Below are 18920 nucleotides of genomic sequence, written 5' to 3' on the forward strand. Positions count from 1 at the left end.
TATCAACCTTGACGGAGTTCCTAATTTTAACTTTACATAATAACATGCAGGGTGTTACCACCAGCTGCACTGCTGTCTGTTTTGCCTTCTGATTTTGAAACATTATTTTTATGCTGAAAATGTAGGGGAACATTATTTTTTATTTGAACGGATGTTTCTAAACTGATGGTTGTACTATCATTGTTTCTAAACCTTTCAAATGGTGGGGCAAACCCTTTTGGATGGGGCAACACTCTGTAATTTAGGGAAACTCACATGGCTTATGAAACTATTTAGTGTTTTTTTTAATATATATATAATTAGTTATGCATTGTTTTTCTGGTTAAAATTTGAACATATTTTGAGTTTAATGTCCTTGATTTTGGGGGAAAAATACAATGGCTCAAATTTATATTTTCTTCTGTACCGTTACAACAAAAAGAAAAGACCTAAGAAAATAAATACATTGTTTCATACAGCCACCAGCAAATCCTTTCTTTCTGGGGAAGGGTTGGGTTGGGGAGATATCATTGTTCTCGAAGGAATCTGAATGAATCATTTTAGTCTTCTGCCCTCTGTTGTAGGACCTCATCTAAAAAGGAAAAACAGAATAAACCAGCTAATTACTCAGGCATCAGATTGCTTATCAACTGTCTTTCTAGCCACTCCCCATGACTGTCACATAGTTCCATTAGTAAATTGATCTATGTAATTTATTTCTGCATAATTTCCTTTACAAAGGCTTAAGAGAACCAGTACTACTGTGACATTTTTTGTTATACCAGTATAAACTTCTAATCTAGACATGTTGAAGTGGTGTGAAGTAGATCTAGCATCACACAAACTCCTGCTACAGAGAGTGTACATAAATTGGTGTAGTTATGCCAGTGCAAGTTAATATAAGCAAGGGCTAAGAAAGTACATTTTATGAAATGTAGTAGATGTAACCTGACTACATCAAGAGACATGGCAAAAGCTGAATTGTAAATGTCATTTTACTTGAGGAGTTAATGAACATACCTTACCTAATATTATGCATATTAAAAAGATTTTAAAACATAGATCCACTACAACTGCACAGTATACTTGGAAGTTGTCATACAGAGATATTGTTATATACCTAACATGGATAATTACCTTGTGGGCCTAATTCTGGCCTGCCTTATGTTTCCTGTAAGTCTACTGACTTCATTGTCTTTGACTTGAGGGATGTCATGGAGTGTAAACCAGACTAGAACTTGACCTTACTGAGCTAATGTTTTTCCAGTAAGCACTTCAAGTCACTTTGATCTAGGTTAAAAAACAAGCTCTAATTGCATCCCCTAGGAACACAGGAATTGACATATTGTATGATATCTGTGGTCCACTCAGTCCAATATTCTGTCTTCAACAGATGCCAGCACGAGTAGCTTCAGAGGAGAGTACCAGAATTCCACCGTAGGCAGATGTGGCATAATCTACCCCCAACCAAAGTCTCATTCTCCTAACGGCACGTTTTCTTTTTTTTAACCAACACTGCACATTGACCAGAGGCCTTAATTGAGCTGTTTACAATGAACTCAGATTGCTTTCCTGAGTTGATACAGTTAATTTAAAACATTATAAAGTGTCTGAGTAGTTCACATCTTTCCCTCCAATGAAAGCAATGTAGAATCTACCTAGTGGTGCAAGTAGGGCAGTCCCGTATGCCATATCAGTAAGATATTTATAGACACAGGAGAAGTTGAACGTGGGGCCACTGAGTGGTCCCACACTGGCGCTCTTCCAGTGTGGCTGTAGCGCCCCCAGCCTTTCCACACAGTTGCATCTCCTGTCTGGGGTCTGTACAGCAGCCCCCCAGGAGCACAGGGCTGGGGTTGGTACAGACACGCTGGAGGAGCTGCCAGCAGGGGCTGCCCAGTGGCACCACATTCTGCTCCTTTCACTGCTCTGGTTCCCGGGAGAGCCCTGCAGTTCAGAAGTCTCCAGCGCAGCGGGAGGAGGACAGAGCCCCTCTCACCCTGGTAATGTGGGATGGATCATGGGGAGGCGAAGGGGAGAATGCAGGGCATGAGGAGTCACGTGGGGTCATGTGAGGAGGTCACGTGCCTCTCCCCCTTTAGCTGGTGCAGTGTACTGAATGAATTGTAATAAATTCTACTTGTACTACCATATCTACCAACCACCTTCGAAACTGGCATGCAGAGGTCACTAACTGGTTCTCATGGTCACCACATTCCCAACTGTCTGTCTGTCCCAATGATCTAACTCCTATCACCACAGCCTGTTTTTCTGTCAACTTTAACATTCCCAGGAGTGATGTCATCAGTGTATGAAGAAGCGTCAGCCTTCTTTATATCAGTTAGAAGGTAAGCCCTAGCTGAGGGTGGGATTCCTCCATTCTACCTGTGTGCCCTTTCAGCATGGGCCTGGCTTCTTCCACTTTCCCAGCTTCATTCTGTATTTTCTGCTGAAAACTTTTTTTTTTTAAACCCTCTCTTGTTGTTAACCCCTAAGCTTTACTACACAACATAATATAGCATGTGCCACCACATCTCATATTTGCAATGAATTGATAAGGGTTCCTAATAGGGAAAAAAATTCCTAGACTAAGAATTAAAAACAAAAAAGTCTCCACCCATCAGCTATGTTCTTAAATAAAGTGTCCGGAGGCCTGAACACCCAGACTTCCATTGATTTAATTTGTAATATTGTCTGAAGGATTTTGGCATTTCCCTGATGAGACTAAGAGACCTAAGACTTCTGGCCCTGCTAATTTGGGGTTGTTACCCCTTAATTTCTGTGCAAGGACAACTACACTCCCCACAGCACAAGTGCCATTCTCAGTTAGCACCACCTGAGCTGAAAGTGACTCCAAATTTTCTACGGAGGTGGTGTCCTTACCCCCATTCTGCCTACTGATCGGTGGAGCCGGGTAGCTGCAGAGGGGAATGCATACTGCATCATATAAGTGATGGTACAGTGGGTGTCAAAGAGCTCCAGGAAGCATTCTGCTTCACAAGGCACAGTGCATCCTGGTCACAGGTACTTTGCAACTCTTTCACTGTGCCAATATGGAGCAGTCACTAACATGTAGTCTGGTCCTGTGTTTCTGTTCTTCTGCAGGTTATTTTATGTGAGTAATTTTACAGCTAGTAATTGTACAAGCAAACAAGCTCTAATTTACTTTTTAAATTTTGGGCTGGTACAAAAAAAGTGTGTGCAAACTTCAGAATTACTGGAGAACTTATAGAAGCCCAGTATAGTACAGAACTGTCACTGTGACATATAACCCTGCTATTTAATTAAAAAAATCAGCGGACAAACCGGAACATGATGGACTGAAAGACAGGTTGTAAATGTTTGAGTTTAATACCATGGCTGTATTTGTAGGATCTCTGTTCAGATATAGTCCAGTACAATCCCATTTAGCTAAAGGACAATGTTTTTTACCGTATTTGAGATGAAGAACACAATGGTGTCTTTTATTGACCTAATGTGGCAATGTTTACAATTCAGTTACATTTTGACAAAGTAAACCAAATCAAAACAAAAACAAGCAAATCAACACATGGTACCAGGCCCCAGTCAACTGCAACATGAGGTATTCAGCAGGATGAGCCTGCATTCTTTCTGGTGCTAAGGATGCTATCACAACAGGGCTGCCTGAGTAAACAGGGAACAAGAGGCGATTTCTTGGCAATATAAAGGAAAATAATGACCCTAGTGATAGTTACTAAATTCAAAAGTACATCAGATAGGAAGCAAAATGCTCAGCAAACATAAGAAAAAAAGCATTAGCATTCCTTTTTGTGCTGAAAATAAATTGCACTGCCGTTGCTCTTATTCCACTTACATATTTGTTGTATTTTACTCTAGGGATATTTGTGTATGTATATGTGAAGGGAGCACAGTAATCTCCATCTGTGTTTTTTTGGATATTATTTCAAATTAAAATAAAAGCTTAAATCCCCCCCAATACCTCCCCTTTCTTTTAGCCCTACAATCCTATTTAATAACAAAAAAAAAATTTAAGGAAGTTTTCTCTTTTCTTCCCTTCTCTGGTCAAACCCTGAACAAAATATCCCTTTCCCTGTACAAACAGCAGGATGCTTGGTTCCCTTATTTACTTTGTACAGTATAATACAGCTATCCTGCTCTCATTTTTTTTCCTCTGTAAGAAAAATCTCTTCCCATTCAGTCAGTTTTAGAAAACAGTAATAAGAAAACTGTAGCATACAAGTCGGGGAGGGGTTATTTATGCAGTCCCTCCTGAATTCATAAAAGTGTTGCCTGAAGAAGAGATACAAGATTAGACCCAAATGTACTAGAGATGAAACCTGTTTGATGGTGGAACAGTTTCTCAAAGAAGTAGGGGAAACAATCGCTGGTGCTATTTTGTCTATTTTTTTCAATTTCGTTTATATATTTTATAGCACTTGGAATAGTCACTTGCAATGTTCCCATGTGCACACAGTCATTTTTTGTGCTTTTCTCACAGTGAGGGGGAAAAAAACATTAAAAAAAATAAAAATAATAAAAAAGGAAAATGTGACCGCAAAACCACAGTAACTGGCAGGAGAGGAGGCAGCTCACGGCCAGGTCTAGTATCTGAAACAACAAATAACTTCTGCAAAATGATTGGATTGCAAGTTGATGTCCCTTTAAAATTAGACTGGAAAGAGAACTAGCTAAACGGCTATAGCGAATAACGCTTAAAAGCCGTGTGGGGCAGACCAGCTTGGACCGAGTTTTAAAAAGGCCACTAGCGCCCCAATCCTGCGCAAAACTGCTGCGTTACTCTACTGACTAGAGTAACCCTGTGTGTTTGCGGGATCGGGGCCTGAATTTGCAACCTCCCGCGGGACGGCACTACGCAGCGTCCTGGACGAGCACAGCTCTGCATGCTGTCTCCACAAACTGCTTACACATGTGAGGTACCGTTGTGTACGTGTCTGTGTGTGTAATGTGTTACAGGAGCCATCCCTTCCCTCCCCCCAAGAAGACATGCTTGTGGCATGAGAATGCGAAGGCCGGCACTTTGCAAATGTGCTCCTGAGCAGAGCAGCTCCGACCCCCCCTGCCTCTTCCCTCAGCAGGCAGGGCAGACGCAGCACAGAGCAGCGAGGGCAGCAAGTGGGGCCCCTCCTGTTGCTGGCTGCTGTTGTCATGGTTCCTCCTTTGCAGCCGGTTCCTACTCCCACTTCTGCGGGGCTCGGTTTAACAACGTCTGGGAGCTGGGAGGGAAGGGGGCGGCTCGCCGTCTAGCCGCCTGATGGTTGGGCAGGATTAAGTTTCATGGTAGCCTCTGCGTGTTTATCCTGCACCTCCTCTCAGGGCCGTTACTTGGGGGCGGGGGGGCAGGAAGGGCTGCAGAGCCAGCAAACAAGGGCTGCAAGTGGTCTCTCCCCCCCCCTCCCCCGGCTCGGCTGCGGGTGCCTGGAGCAGCAAGCCGGGTAAGCTGCGAGCGGCGGGGTGCGGCGAGCCCGGGGCTGCCCCGGAGGGCAGCGCTCGCTCCGCCTGGGGAACGTTCTGTGGCCGCCTCGGGAGACGCCTCGGGTCTCTGTGTCTCCCCCCCGCCCTGCGGTGTCACTGTGAAAGGATGGGGGAGGGTCAGGCATGTTCTCCTCTCACCCCAAAGAGGGGATTTACCCATAACCCCCCCGGTGAAGTTCCCCTGTGCGGGGAGGGGGCTGGAGTCGTGGCCCCGGGGTTTTGCTGGGCGGAGGGGAGGGCGTCACAAGGCCTTGCGCGGAGCAGGGGAAGCAGCCGCCGCCGCTGCTGCTGGTGGGGGTGGGGGTCTGAGCCTGTTGCTCCTTTCTTGCACTGTAGTGCGGGTGGCTGGCGGGCAGCGCCGGGGCCAGGCTGCTGGAGCGGGCCACGCTCGCCGGCTGGCGGCCGCTAGACCCGGGGCTGTCGGAAAGCGCGGAGGAGGGAGCGGAACCTTGGGAATGATGCTCTACCGCGAATGTTTAGTTGGCTCTGCTCTTAAGGGCTCGTCCCTGGAGGCGGTGGGTGGATACTGGTCACTGCTGCTCCATGGCCGGCCTGGGCCAGGAGAGATTCTGCTCTAAACAAAAGCCACATCTCCGCTGGGTATTGCAAGTAGCTTCTGTCGTGGGCATTTTGTAACCCCTCCGAGCTGACCGGAGGGGCCCTTCCCCCCCTCAGGTCGCCTTGTGGGCTCTGCACGCACAAACCCTATTTTTAATTTGGTAGTTTGCAAACGATCTTGTGTTAGTCAGAGCCACCCTCCCGCCCCCCATTCAACATGATAAAGTCTGAGCTCCAGTTTAGGTGGCCACCAACGTGTTGCACCCCTGATTGCCTGGAGTAGACAGAAGGTGAGAATGCAGGTTATAAGGAGCATCCTGCGTCCACACCATCAGTCCTACAGAATTTGCAAGAACTGCACATGTGGTGAATCTGTAAAATCTTTTGCTTTGAGTTGTAGGGAGTGTATGAATGCTCAAATCCTTCCCCAACTTCTTGTGATTATTTGTCTTTGAACCTTGGCTAAAAAAGAAAACCCCTCTCCATCCTCTATTCCCCAGTTTAGTGTGGGCAGGCGAATGCTTGTATGGGAGATTCCATGAAAGCTGAAGTTGAAGAACTTGATGTAGCTTCTAATAAGAATGCAGAACTATGTGTAGCCTATCTTGTGATAAATAAACTACATTTGGTGTTGGGAAATCATGATGACTCCCTGTTCACAATTTCACTGGAATTTCAGGAATTCTGATTTTGAAAAAATATTTCTTTTAATCAACATATTTAGACATTTTTCCAGCAGAATACAAACAGGGGCCGGATTCTGCCCTCAGATAGTCATGTTTACCTAGTGGGAATTGTGCAAGTATCAGAGGATAGAATTTGGTCTTCTGTCTGGTTAACTTTATTTTATTTTATTTATGTTTACTTAGATGTATATGCTTTTAAACACTTGAGAAGATGAAACTAATTACATAGGTGTGGAATAAACTATAATACCTTTTGAGGGAAAGGTAACATTGTTTGTACTCAGTTTCATATTTACATTTCATGAGATGGATGCATTAGTTTCTGACTGGTGTTGTGATGTATTTCCCCTCCAGATTTAAAAATAATACCTCATACTGCACGAAGGATGTTTGGCCCATATCACCTGCTGCCAGTTGAAAAGAAAATGTTAGTTTTGCTGGGATTTCTTGTAAAGTAAGAGGAACGTGAGAAAGGAGAACAGCAACCCCTTCTATGAAGTTTTGCTTGAGCACTGATTGCCAATTAGGGTCTATTATTATTTATTATTGTATTACCTGGGGTCCTTAGTCATGGACCAGGACCTCAAGGTGCTAGATGCTGTACAAACAGAACGAAAAGACAGCCCCTGCCCTGGACATATTGCAATCTAAATAGTATCTGTAAGGGTCGAATCCTGCTCCCATTGAAATCAGCGCCAAAATGTCCATTGATTTAATTTTTAGCAGAACGAGACCTGTTGCATTACTATATCACTCACTTCTCAAATGGCAAATTGTCAGGGGGCTGGGGGAATCAAAACTAAAAGAGAGAAGAAGTGGGAGGATGTTACTTTAGAATAATGATTTGCTTTGCATTTGAAAACAAGAATGGGTACAATATAGCAAAGAAAATGTAGTGTAGTTTTTAAATGTTTAATTAAACAAATAATATATTTAAGAAAGTGAGCTTCCACTTCCTATTTAGCTTCAGCATGAATGTATATGTCATTAAATGTCTGAGTTGACATATTATATGTCGTGAAAACTTTCCTGATTAGCCAACAATTTATGTGAAGGGAAACTGGGGAAAAGTGTCAGTCACTTAAGAGAAGAAAACCTTAGGTGTCTTTGTTAGCAAGATAGAGAAAACTATGCCATTTGTAGTGTTTTAGTTTAATGTGCCTAAGAAAATAAAATTATGAAATAATTCTAACAGGTCAGACATATTCTGTTAGTGTCAAAACATATTTATTTGGAGAATTAGATGTCCAGTGTGTGTGACTGTCATTTTTATTTTACAGCTGTCTGGGGTAGTTGATGTTAAGTTGCTATAGCTGCCATGCTTATTTTTGTATGGAGAAATGGTACAAAATGTATACTGGAGTAGTTTATATAGTGAAAATGACTTATTTATATAATAGCCCAGACATGGTCAGATAAGTAATAAATATCATAGAGAGATATTTTTGAAGAGTTTATTTCTTTTCTTTCAGCATCCTAGTTTTATTTAGAGAGAGAAAACATGCATCCACAGCTACCTACCTACTCTGGTCTCCCTAAATTGTTTTTTTTCCCCTTGCTGATTATCCATTTTGGTACCATGCTAATGCTTTTCCTTTTTGCTAGCAGAGAAATGGGCCTATAATCAGTTACTTATGTCACTGGCTTTTATGAATATGCTTCCAGAACCTTACACTCCAGCCTATTACTAAGTAGATTTTTTTCTGAATACATTCTTCCCTCTTTGGGATAAAATCTGCCCTTAGCCATCTAATTGATACCAGCACGAGGAAACAAGAAAAAGCTTTGCTTTAATGCTAGTACATACGCCTTATTTTTATTCTTTGTGTGTCTTTGAAATCCGCAGAACAAAGTTCAATGGAACTTTTTACAGCTTATCAATTTATAGACCAGTTTGAATATTTTATTGTAGAATAAATCTCCTCACCCACAGGCCACATTTTAATCATCAGATTTAAAACCATCTGAAGGCTTTCAGGATCATCCAATCCATGCTCCAAAAAAGTAAAATAGAAAATACAGTACTTACCCAATAGATTATGATTTCTGTGAAATTCGCAAGGGTCGAATAAATCAGCTGCTTAAGTGACTTTTACTAGCATCCTACTGAGGTACCTGAAGTCAGCAGGCTACCATCTTTAATGAATATGACCTCGTTAATTTAATATTCATAGCAATGATATTTTTATTTCACTCATTGGGACTCCTACTGAGATCATATTGTAAGATTTAATTTTGTTCCTTTTCTACATCTGTCTATACATTTATGTGGAAATATATGCCCTCTACTATCTTGGAAAGAAACTTTGGGGCTGTTTTGGCTGGTAGTTGAGAAATAAGTGACCCAAAAAGAATTAAGGTGCTAAATTGGTGGAATTCTCATTGTTATTTGGAGCAGGTCTTTCCATTGAAAATATTAGCATAGTCAAGAAACCTGTTACATATTCCAATATGACATTGTAAAAATATGCTGAATTTGATAATGTTTTAGTACAGAAGACATTGTTTTATATTTTCATGTCCTTCAGTTGTAAGAAAAACACTGAATCTTTGAGAGACCTTTTTTTGAACTGTTGCTTACTGTGCTGGGAACTATCCAATATCCTGTAAAATATGTAAATGTTTTAGGAGTCCTAGAGTAAATGGTTCAATTTATAAATGTGTAAGAGTGTAAACATTTTTGGATTTGAAATACTAATTCCCAAAGTATATTTGTTGAAAAGCTTGCCTTGTTTTACAACTTGTGATTAGTTTTATAATTGGTTGAAGTGACACAGATATGTACAGTAATTCCATCCACGTAATACAAGTTTACATTTCATATAAATGCTATTTTAAAAAAATGGTTTACCAAAATATAACGTAGCTTCCTTATGAAAAATTCAGTTCTCCTAATAGATTTCCATTTTATAATGCTGCCTGCAGTTAATAATAGTTAAAATAATTCTGAATAAATGGAATCAGGTGCATTTATCAGTAAGGAAAAAAAACCTTAAACATGTTTAAAATTTTGAATCATACTAGAAATATACTTAATTACGTGTTCGTAAATAGAATACTTGAATGTACTTGTGTCTTATCACAGAACAGATTGTAATATTAAGAACAGGTGTATAGATAACTTCATCATACAGTGTTGTTCTAAGATCCAATTACACAGCAATATGATTTATACAAAAGTGTTAACAAAATAAAACTTACAAAAATAAACTAAATAAAACTAGAAGCTAATTTCAGTGTTCAAATTATTTTTTCATCCATCTCTCAAAAATATTTAACATGACTTTTAGCTAAAGTAAAAATATTTTTATTCACTGTCATAATTAGTATGTTCAACGTATTTATTATATTTTGTGCATCTTTTTTCATCTTGGTTCATACAAAATTATACTAAATTTACAGAGATTGGGAATAAAGCTTTTCATACTGAATTATTTTCAGTCTTAATATGACCTACAGTGGTTTGTGAACTGTCTGTTTTTTAAATACTTAATTGCATTTTTACTTTAAGGGTCTCAAAATCCTCTTTTATTGGTTTAACTTTTAAAATTTAGATTTCAGGCTTCTTGGGCCTGTCAGTTACATACTTTTTAGTCAAGGGAAATTTGCTTGGTTCATGAACTGTGTAGAAAAGTGCAAATTGCTTTTGCTTATATTAAATTCTCAGTGCAAATTGCTTTTGCTTGTATTAAATCAGTCCTCCTCCCATCATGCAGAAGGGTGTGCTCTACACTCTACTGGCTGAGGAAACGTGGTTAATCTCAGTCTGGAACATGGATGTCCTGTCAGTAAAACTCTGTATATCACTCCTTTGTTTCTTCTTACCTCTTTGTCTCTGCACCTCCCCATTTATCCATTCCCATTCCCAGTCTCTCCAAGCACCACCAGCAGAAGGTTGTGATTTGTGCATATCACAGTGATAGTGATAGAGTCCATGAAATTCTTGTCTGTTTCACTCAACTTTTATAGGCACTCCTAGGAAAGCTCTTCAGGCAGTAGCATAGCCGTGATTCTCCATGGAGGTGAAAGTAAGAATATAGCAGGGTTCTGCCAGAAAAGTGGGTTTTTCTTTATCCATTGCCCAAATTAACCTACCTATATATCTTAGAAACAAAATAACATGATCAAAACAAAACAACATTTGTATGCCATGTGAGAGCCCAGAGTTCAGTGTTTGCCTCCCACTCGGGGTTGCAGCCAGTGGTGGCAGTGAGGCTAGGTGACAACAAGCTTACCTTTGCAAGCTGAAGTGGCAGGGGGACTTGGCAGTAGATAGTAGCATCCCCAACTTGTGGGTTGCAGTTTGTACTCAGTGCCACTGACAATGACAACACAATGGCATCTGAGTGGCAGCCAGACAACGGGGGGCAGGGAGAGACAGGACAAGGATGAAAAAAAGCGTACTGAGCAGGCCAAATTCAAGCGTAAATGTAGAGGTAACATTTTAAAATGTTGGTCTTAGTACATATAAAATGTGTGTCCTGAATATTCTTTTTGTTTAATTGAAGCAGATTTCTGTTTAGTTCTCTAAGCCTTATAGCCAACATTTGGGCCTGTATATCAGTCTTAATATATTCTGAAAACGCTACCGGTACAGTAATGGCTGTAGGATAAAGCCTATTATGGTGCTTTCTATTTTTGACATTGTGTGTTTGCTAATCCAGTGCTATAAGCATTAGTTTCCAAGGTATTTATATTAAAAAGGATTTGTGAAATACTAGATGGAGTATCAATCAATGAGGCAGGATGAAGCACTCTTGGAAATTATATGATCAAATATAAAATAACTCATTAGATGTGGGCCAGTTTTTATTTTTGGTGAAGCTTTTGATGGTTGAATTAAATGATTTCACTGCTGTAGTTAAAGGGATACTGTCAACATAAAGCTCACGGCTAGATTCAAGAAGGCCCTACTCCTGCTCCCGTTGATGTCAGTGGTGCAGTATCGGGCACTAAGGGTTCAAAGCTGCGACATGTTGAACACTTCTTGCGAATCGCTCTGCAAAATTGGCCCTAAAGTTGAAATAAGGAGGTGTTACATTCTGCTCCAACAAAGGAGGATTCAACCCCGAGGAGAGCAAGTGCATTGCTGCTGCTGCCTCCCATTGAGTTTATTCTAGGGGGTCCAGATTTAGCTTTTATGTCTAGGATGTAGGAGGTTGGTGGATGGGAGGCACTGAATCTGCCCTCACCGAGCCTCTTTCTAGTACGTATCACCTACATTTTGTTGCTCTTTGGGTCCCCTGTTGACCTTCCCCAGGAGAAGGGAAAAGGTGCTGCCACTTTTGCCATCTCCTTGTCCTCCCTGTAGTCTGTGCCATCATAAACCCTGGTGTGAATTTAACCTCATATTTAAATAATCATGATGATTATCATTGCCTCTACTGCTTAAAGGATAACTTAATAATTATTAAATCATTGCTTAAATTATAACATACATTTTAAATGTGCAGTTCACTTTTTATTGGCTTGTACAATGATAACAGAGAGCAGTTTCACTTCTCTTTCCAGTTATTGAGGGAATCTAGACCAGAGGTGGGCAAACTACAGCCCGCGGGTGGCCCGCGGGATCCTCCTCCCAGGGCCCTGAGCTCATGCCCCGGGAGGCTCGCCCTGGCCCCTCCTCTGCTGTTTCCCCTCCCCTGCAGCCTCGGCTTGCCCTACTGCTGGTGCAATGCTCTGGGTGGCGGGACTGTGAGCTCTTGCCAGGCAGCCGCAGCTGCAGAGCCGCAGCCTGACCTGGTGCTCTGTTCTGTGCGGTGGCTGGATCCATCCAGGCGGCGTGGCTGCCTGTCCTGCTGCTCCAGGCGGTGCGACGTGGCTGTCTGTCCTGCTGCTTTAGGCGGCGCGGCTGTAGCACCGCCAGCCACCAGTGCTCCAGGCAGTGGGGTAATGGGGGAGGGAGCGGGGCAATTGGATAAAGAGGAGGGGAGTATGATGGTCAGAGCGGTCAGAGAGTGAGGAACGGGTTGAATGGGGGCACGGATTCCCAGAGGGCAGTCAGGAAGGAGGGGGGTGGATGGGCTGGTGGGGGGCAGTCAGGGGCAGAGGTTCCGGGGGTGATCAGGGGACAGGGAGAAGGGGGGGTTGGATGGGGCAGGGGTCCTGGGGGGTGGGGTCAGTCAGGAATGAGAGGTGTCCAATTAACATTGCTATAGTTGTGCATATTAGCATAGGCATTACAGTATTGATGAAGCCAGTGCATAGAATGGTTAGAAATGGTGTTCAGCTCTAACAGAAGCAAAGTAGTAGAATCAATGTCAAGTTAAAATAGTAAACTCTTTAAAACACAGTCCATGCCCTAATCAGATATGTCTGTAAAAAAGCTGGATTGGGGCCTCTAGGTGCTACTTTAATACAAATAACTAATCAGAGTAGCCTATTGAAAATGAGAAGATCAAAAAGAAAATGCACCTTATTTTCAGTCTTCTAAGAGTGTAATACAAAGAATACACTGACTCCTGCCCTCAGATATACAGGTGTAATTCAGCTATGCCTCCATATCTGAAGGTAGAATTTATCCCAATGAACAGAGAGTAAAATACCAGGAAACTCTTAAAATAAAAGTTTTGTTGTTTTTTTTAAGTGAGCCAAGAGCTTTTGTTGTAACTGCTCATGGTGTTTATATGGTTAAATACAGAGCCAGACCAAGGCATAGTAGTGAAAGCCATTATGATTGAGAAGCTATCTCTCCCCCGCCCCCTGAATAAATAAAACCCAGACAAGCTTCTCATCTTGTATGTATCAACTTCACATATCAATACACCTATAAAGAACAATCTGCTTCTAATCCATTAACATACTCATCCTTCAACGTGTAAAATTACAGGACTGCTCCCATACCAGTTCCTCCCGCTCTCACTCATCAATGCTTTCTGTTCTATCTGGAAGAGAATTCACTCACAGGAGGGTCACGCCAATTTAGGCAGAATTTATTATTGCTGGATCGGCTCCTGGCAACGAGTCATTCTGAGCAACCTTACATGTTCATGGACTGTTCTAGTGCACAGGAGCTTTGAGATTGTGGATGCCTTTTCATGTCCCTCCTGAACTATGCTGTGTGCTCTTTGGTTGCAGATGGGGAATGGGGACTTACTCTCTATTTGTTTTCAAAATGGGACCTGGCTAGGCTTGAAGGAAGCATAATTGGTATGAATGGATTACAATGGTGAGAGAACTGCAGACTCGTCCATCAAATTATAGAAACCTCTCTAAGCCCAAATATGGGCTTTGAATAAAGGATTTGATTTGATAAATTTAGGTATTTGCGTATCTGGCAAGAATACTGGACAGACTAATTTGGGGAAGCCAGTCCCTCTTCAATATGTAAAACCACCTCATCTGTCCACTCTCTTATAAAATACAGCAATATGTAATATTATGGAAGCTGATCCAGGGAAAACATGGCCTCCTTCAGTTTTAGGCTTCTTGAGATTTGATAGGCATGTGTGAGCATCGGCTATGCCAGATGAAATGAGAGAACAAATTCATTAGAGCTTGTAGTGTCTGTTACTGCTCTGTGTGTCAGTATGGAGTGTCTCATGTGATAAGGTTACTTTTCATTCAGTCACTTGGAGAATCTGAATAACAAGCTTGATCTGAAGTGATGAATTGCCATGAAAAAGACAATTCTAACTGTGAATCAGTGACAGCATCCAAAAATAAAATGGTGTGAAATATTCAGACTTGTTGGAACTTAAGAGATGTTTGCATATAAACTGTATTTAAACCCACTAGATTTTGGGTTTCTCTACTAACTCAAAGCACAGTCCATGTTTATCAGCCCCTCTTCATTGTTCATGACTTGTTCAAATGAATCTGGGCAGGTAGATCTTTTCTCAGTTTCTGTGTAGGGAAGGATTCCTCTTACATTGTTCCCAAACTGCATGATTAATTGCCCTGTGGAGTTGTTCTCCTAATGCTGCCCCCATACCTTCATCTGTGCCCCACCACACAGAATTTTTAAATAACCAGATCCATCATGTCTCCTACCTCTCTGGTCTCCTTGACAATACACTTCTTCTAAACACCTGTAGACCACAGTTCTTTGCACTTTGATGTGTTAACCAGATTTAAGTTAGGATGCAATATATTGGATATATATTACACAGGAACATAATATTGTTACAGATGTGGGGGTAATATTCATGTGATAAGTATCAGAGAGGTAGCCATGTTAGTCTGGATCTGTAAAAAGCAACAATGAGTCCTGTGGCACCTTAAAGTCTAACAGTTGTATTGGAGCATAAGCTTTCATGGGTGAATAGTGCATGCATCTTACAAAGTGGGTATTCACCCACGAAAACTTATGCTCCAATACGTCTGTTAGTCTTTAAGGTGCCACAGGACTCATTGCTTCATCCATGTGATAGATACGTTTTATCATGCATTTGCCTGCACTCAGCCCACTGATCCATCTTTCTGGCACCCAAATGCTCCAGACTTTTGAGCAACTTCAGAACGGCACCATTTTCTTAATTAAATGAAAATATCAAATAAATGTTTCCTCCCCATATGGAATTCCTCACCCCCTCCACCCAAATCTCTGCTGCAAATAAAATTGAATCTGTTTGAGAGCCAAGATAGCAAAATTCAATCCTGTGTCAGTGATGGATTTAAAATCCAGAGATAGATTTCAGAGTATCAGCCGTTTTAGTCTGTATCCGCAAAAAGAACAGGAGTACTTGGGGCACCTTAGAGACTAATACATTTAAACAAATTTAAAATCCAATGTCTCTTGGTACTGTAAAGCTTGAGATGGGAGTTATTCTATTCTAGTCCTGCAGGGCTGCAAGATATTACATTTTAAACATAGCTTTTATATTTAAAAAAAATCTAGGTAAGGTAATTTTATGAATTTTTTGTGTGGCTCCTTTTGAGATCTTGTATAGTTGACTTCATGGTAGGTGAAGCTCCTGACTTTTTAGGTGGATGGATTTGAAAAAAAAAAAATAGACCCAATCATAATTTTTAAATCTTTCTAAAACATTTGTAAAATGGTCTGTAAAATATATCACACGTAAAAAATACGTGCTGGTATATTGTTGTATAAAGGTTTTAATGCAGGGATTGGCAACCTCTGGCATGCGATTCGCCAGAGTAAGCACCCTGGTGGGCCGGACCAGTTTGTTTACCTGCCACGTCGGCAGGTTTGGCCGATCACGGCTCCCACTTGCTGTGGTTCGCTGTCCTAGGCCAATGGGGGCTGCAGGAAGCAGTGCGGGCTGAGGGATGTGCTGCCCGCAGCTTCCCGCCTCCCCCATTGGCCTGGAGCTGCAAACTGCGGCCAGTGGGAGCTGCGATCGGCCGAACCTGCCGATGTGGCAGGTAAACAAACTATCCCAGCCTGCCAGGGTGCTTACCCTGTCGAGCTGCGTGCCAGAGGTTGCCGACTCCTGTTTTAATGCAAGAAATTTTGGATGACATGCATAGCTTCACTACTCATGAGTAATTGAAACATCTCAAAGTTGCGCTGATAAAGACCTTTACACCAGCACATATTCAGTATTAGTACACAATAATCACTAGTACACAAGATACATACTAGTGTTTATCTTTTCATCCCTTTTGGAGTTTTTTTTGTTCTATCCTGTCTTATGTCCTTTGTTTGTACATTGTCAGTTTAGACTGCAACCTTTTGACTATGAAGTGCTATCAGATTTTTGATGGCTGTGTAAATAATAAATGAAAATACTGATTGTACATATTCCTTTGAAACTCATAGTTTTGCTTTGTTTTGATGCAAAATCATGGATTCTAACAATTGGAACTCAAAACTCCAAAACACAAATTGTTCATGTAACACATGCAAATTGATATTGCAGGAAGTATGTCACGTGCTCATGCAAACAGAGCCATCAAGTTTTGTACAGTGTCACTTGGAAACTAAATTTACTGCTTCTGGTTAAAATAGTACACTATACCTAGCACATCAGTAGGCAAAAACACCATTGTTATGGAAATTTAGAAACATTATGAATAATCCTAAAAATAGTTTCCATTCTTAGTTTTCCGGTTCAGAAGTGACTTTTGGAATATAATCAGCTGTTAGCTTATTTTAATTGTTGGAAGTGTGGTTGTGTTGATTGTTTTTCAAGAATGTCAGTGTTTTAAGATTTGATTCTTAAAATTCTGTTAATGTGATCATTTTTTTTCTACTTCTGTTATTTTTAGGGAAGTATATTAGCTGCCATTTGCAATTTTGGGATAGAAACTGAGCAGTGGAAAACATGCTGGAAGCAATAGGTGAGGTTTTATGTTACTACTATATGTTTGTGGCCAAACTAGGTTTATATGATAGATGTGAACTTAAGACATTACTGTATAAGATAATTGAGCTAGATTGTGTCAAACATAGCTCCTGTCCATAGAAATGTCTGATGATGTTTGGATTCTTGTGTTCATGCATGTATTTTGAAGTGCACGTCATTTTCTAGGTGATGTTCATTATTCCTGATGAGCTATTTATTAGCATTATCTGTTTCAGTTTCATATTTAATAACAGAGCTAGACGGAAAATCATGTACCTCTTTTGTGAAAATTAAAACAAAAAAATCCACAATATCTCTACTTAACGGTGTTTGTGTTACAACAGTTGATTGAAAGCTCACTAGCTGTGATTCCTGCACCTAAGTTACATGAACAATTTTTCACATATAGGATCCAGTTCTGTATGGCCATGTACCACTACTATTGGCTTCTGCCCTTCCATTGATGTCCATGAGAATTGCACATAGTTGAGGGCAGAATTGGTCTTTTTTTAAATTGTTTTTTAATGTTCAATGTTTTTCACTTAATGTTAAAATTTGTAAAATATCACCCATCTCTAATTTTAGCTGGTGAGAAAATGATGTTGTTTATATAGTCTTTGCCAGCTGCATGTGAGCTTTTGAAAGCTACTGCTGACTGGTAATGAATATCATTGCAGATACACATCGGGCCCTGCAGGCAGTGGAGCGCCTACAGGCGAAACTGCGGGAACGAGGTGACTTGGCAAACGAGGAGAAGTTGAGCTTGCTAAAATCAGTGCTGCAGAGCCCTCTCTTCAACCAGATCCTGAACCTTCAGACTTCTGTCCACCAGTTGAGAGATCAGGTAGGACAGTAGTATCTTGGGGAGAAGAGAAAAGATAAAATGTTGTAAAAGCTTATGTTTATCTGATTGCTGCTTGTGATAAATTAACAAAATGCATGTTGAACAGTAAAATTAACTAAAATTGAAGGGCTGATCCAAAGTCCATTAAAATCAATGGAAAGACTCCCATTGATTTCAGTAGACTTTGGCTCAAGTCCTGAAGTTCATGTATATGTATAGATGTTTCTAGCTGTTTGCCTGTAGCTTATTTCTCTGTACTGTAGGAAAATGATGACAACATGTGGAAAGTTGTCAGAAGGCTGACTACTACCACAACTCAAAAAAGAAGGAAAAGGATACAGTCATGATAAATTATTATAGGATTAAGGGCAGATCCTTAGCTTCTATAGCACGATTTACTTCCACGGAACTACTCCGATTTACATCAGATGGCATTTCAGCAGCAACGCTTCTTGATGATGCCGCTTCTTGGCGACATTTTGACAGCTGGTCATCCCGTGCCTGCTACACTTTTCTGTGAACATGAATATGCTATTGCAACAGAAAGATTGGGGACCACTGTTCTAGACCATTTGGTTTTGGTCTGCTGGTTTGTTTATTCTGGTGTTGATGTTGTGTACTGCCTTTTAGTATGTTGCTTAGATGCCCTATAGCTATTTTAATTGAAATAAACAATTTTTGTTGGTTATTTTGAGATTCTTACAATGCAGAGTTAGGAGATGGAATAGGAAAAATACTTTTTCCCACTAAGAAAAAGCACGGATTCAGTTCAGTTCCTAATAACATCATGCCTTCAGCACTCATTTGCATATAAGTGTACTAAAGCAATCAGGATGCGCCCCCCCCCCCCCCCCCCCCGCATAAAATACATGTTACAGCAAACAGAGGTAAGATCCTTCCAGCAAAATACACATTTGCAATAAAGAAAACAAACAAATGCCTAATTTGCCTTCTATCTAGTACTTACAGTATTGAATAGAAGAGACTTTTTAGAAAGGTTGGAGAGCCTGTATACATATCTGGTCCCTCTCAGACCCTAGAGAGAACAACGGACAAACAAACAGTACAAAACAAAGACTTCCCTCTACCGAGATTTGAAAGTATCTTGTCTCCTGATTGGTCCTCTGG

General features: G+C 41.0%; 1 protein-coding gene across 22 annotated transcripts in view; it reads left to right on the forward strand.

Moving 5' to 3' along the window:
- Nucleotides 1-4778: 4778 nt before the first annotated feature.
- MPDZ (multiple PDZ domain crumbs cell polarity complex component) overlaps nt 4779-18920 on the forward strand; it is a 145638-nt gene continuing 131496 nt past the window's right edge. For 12 of the 22 annotated variants that reach the window (XM_032768666.2, XM_032768673.2, XM_032768676.2 and 9 more), the window contains exons 1-3: nt 5240-5414; nt 16872-16943; nt 17626-17792. In XM_032768666.2, the coding sequence (XP_032624557.1) occupies nt 16928-16943; nt 17626-17792 (183 nt within the window). In that variant the 5' untranslated portion in view covers nt 5240-5414; nt 16872-16927. Of the gene's footprint in view, nt 4896-5198; nt 5415-6234; nt 6303-16871; nt 16944-17625; nt 17793-18920 lie in introns of those variants that run through there. The other 10 variants (XM_075067324.1, XM_032768678.2, XM_032768684.2 and 7 more) reach the window with 4 other exon arrangements.

This window comes from Chelonoidis abingdonii, chromosome 6 (assembly GCF_003597395.2).
Source record: "Chelonoidis abingdonii isolate Lonesome George chromosome 6, CheloAbing_2.0, whole genome shotgun sequence".
Lineage (NCBI taxonomy): Eukaryota > Metazoa > Chordata > Testudines > Testudinidae > Chelonoidis > Chelonoidis abingdonii.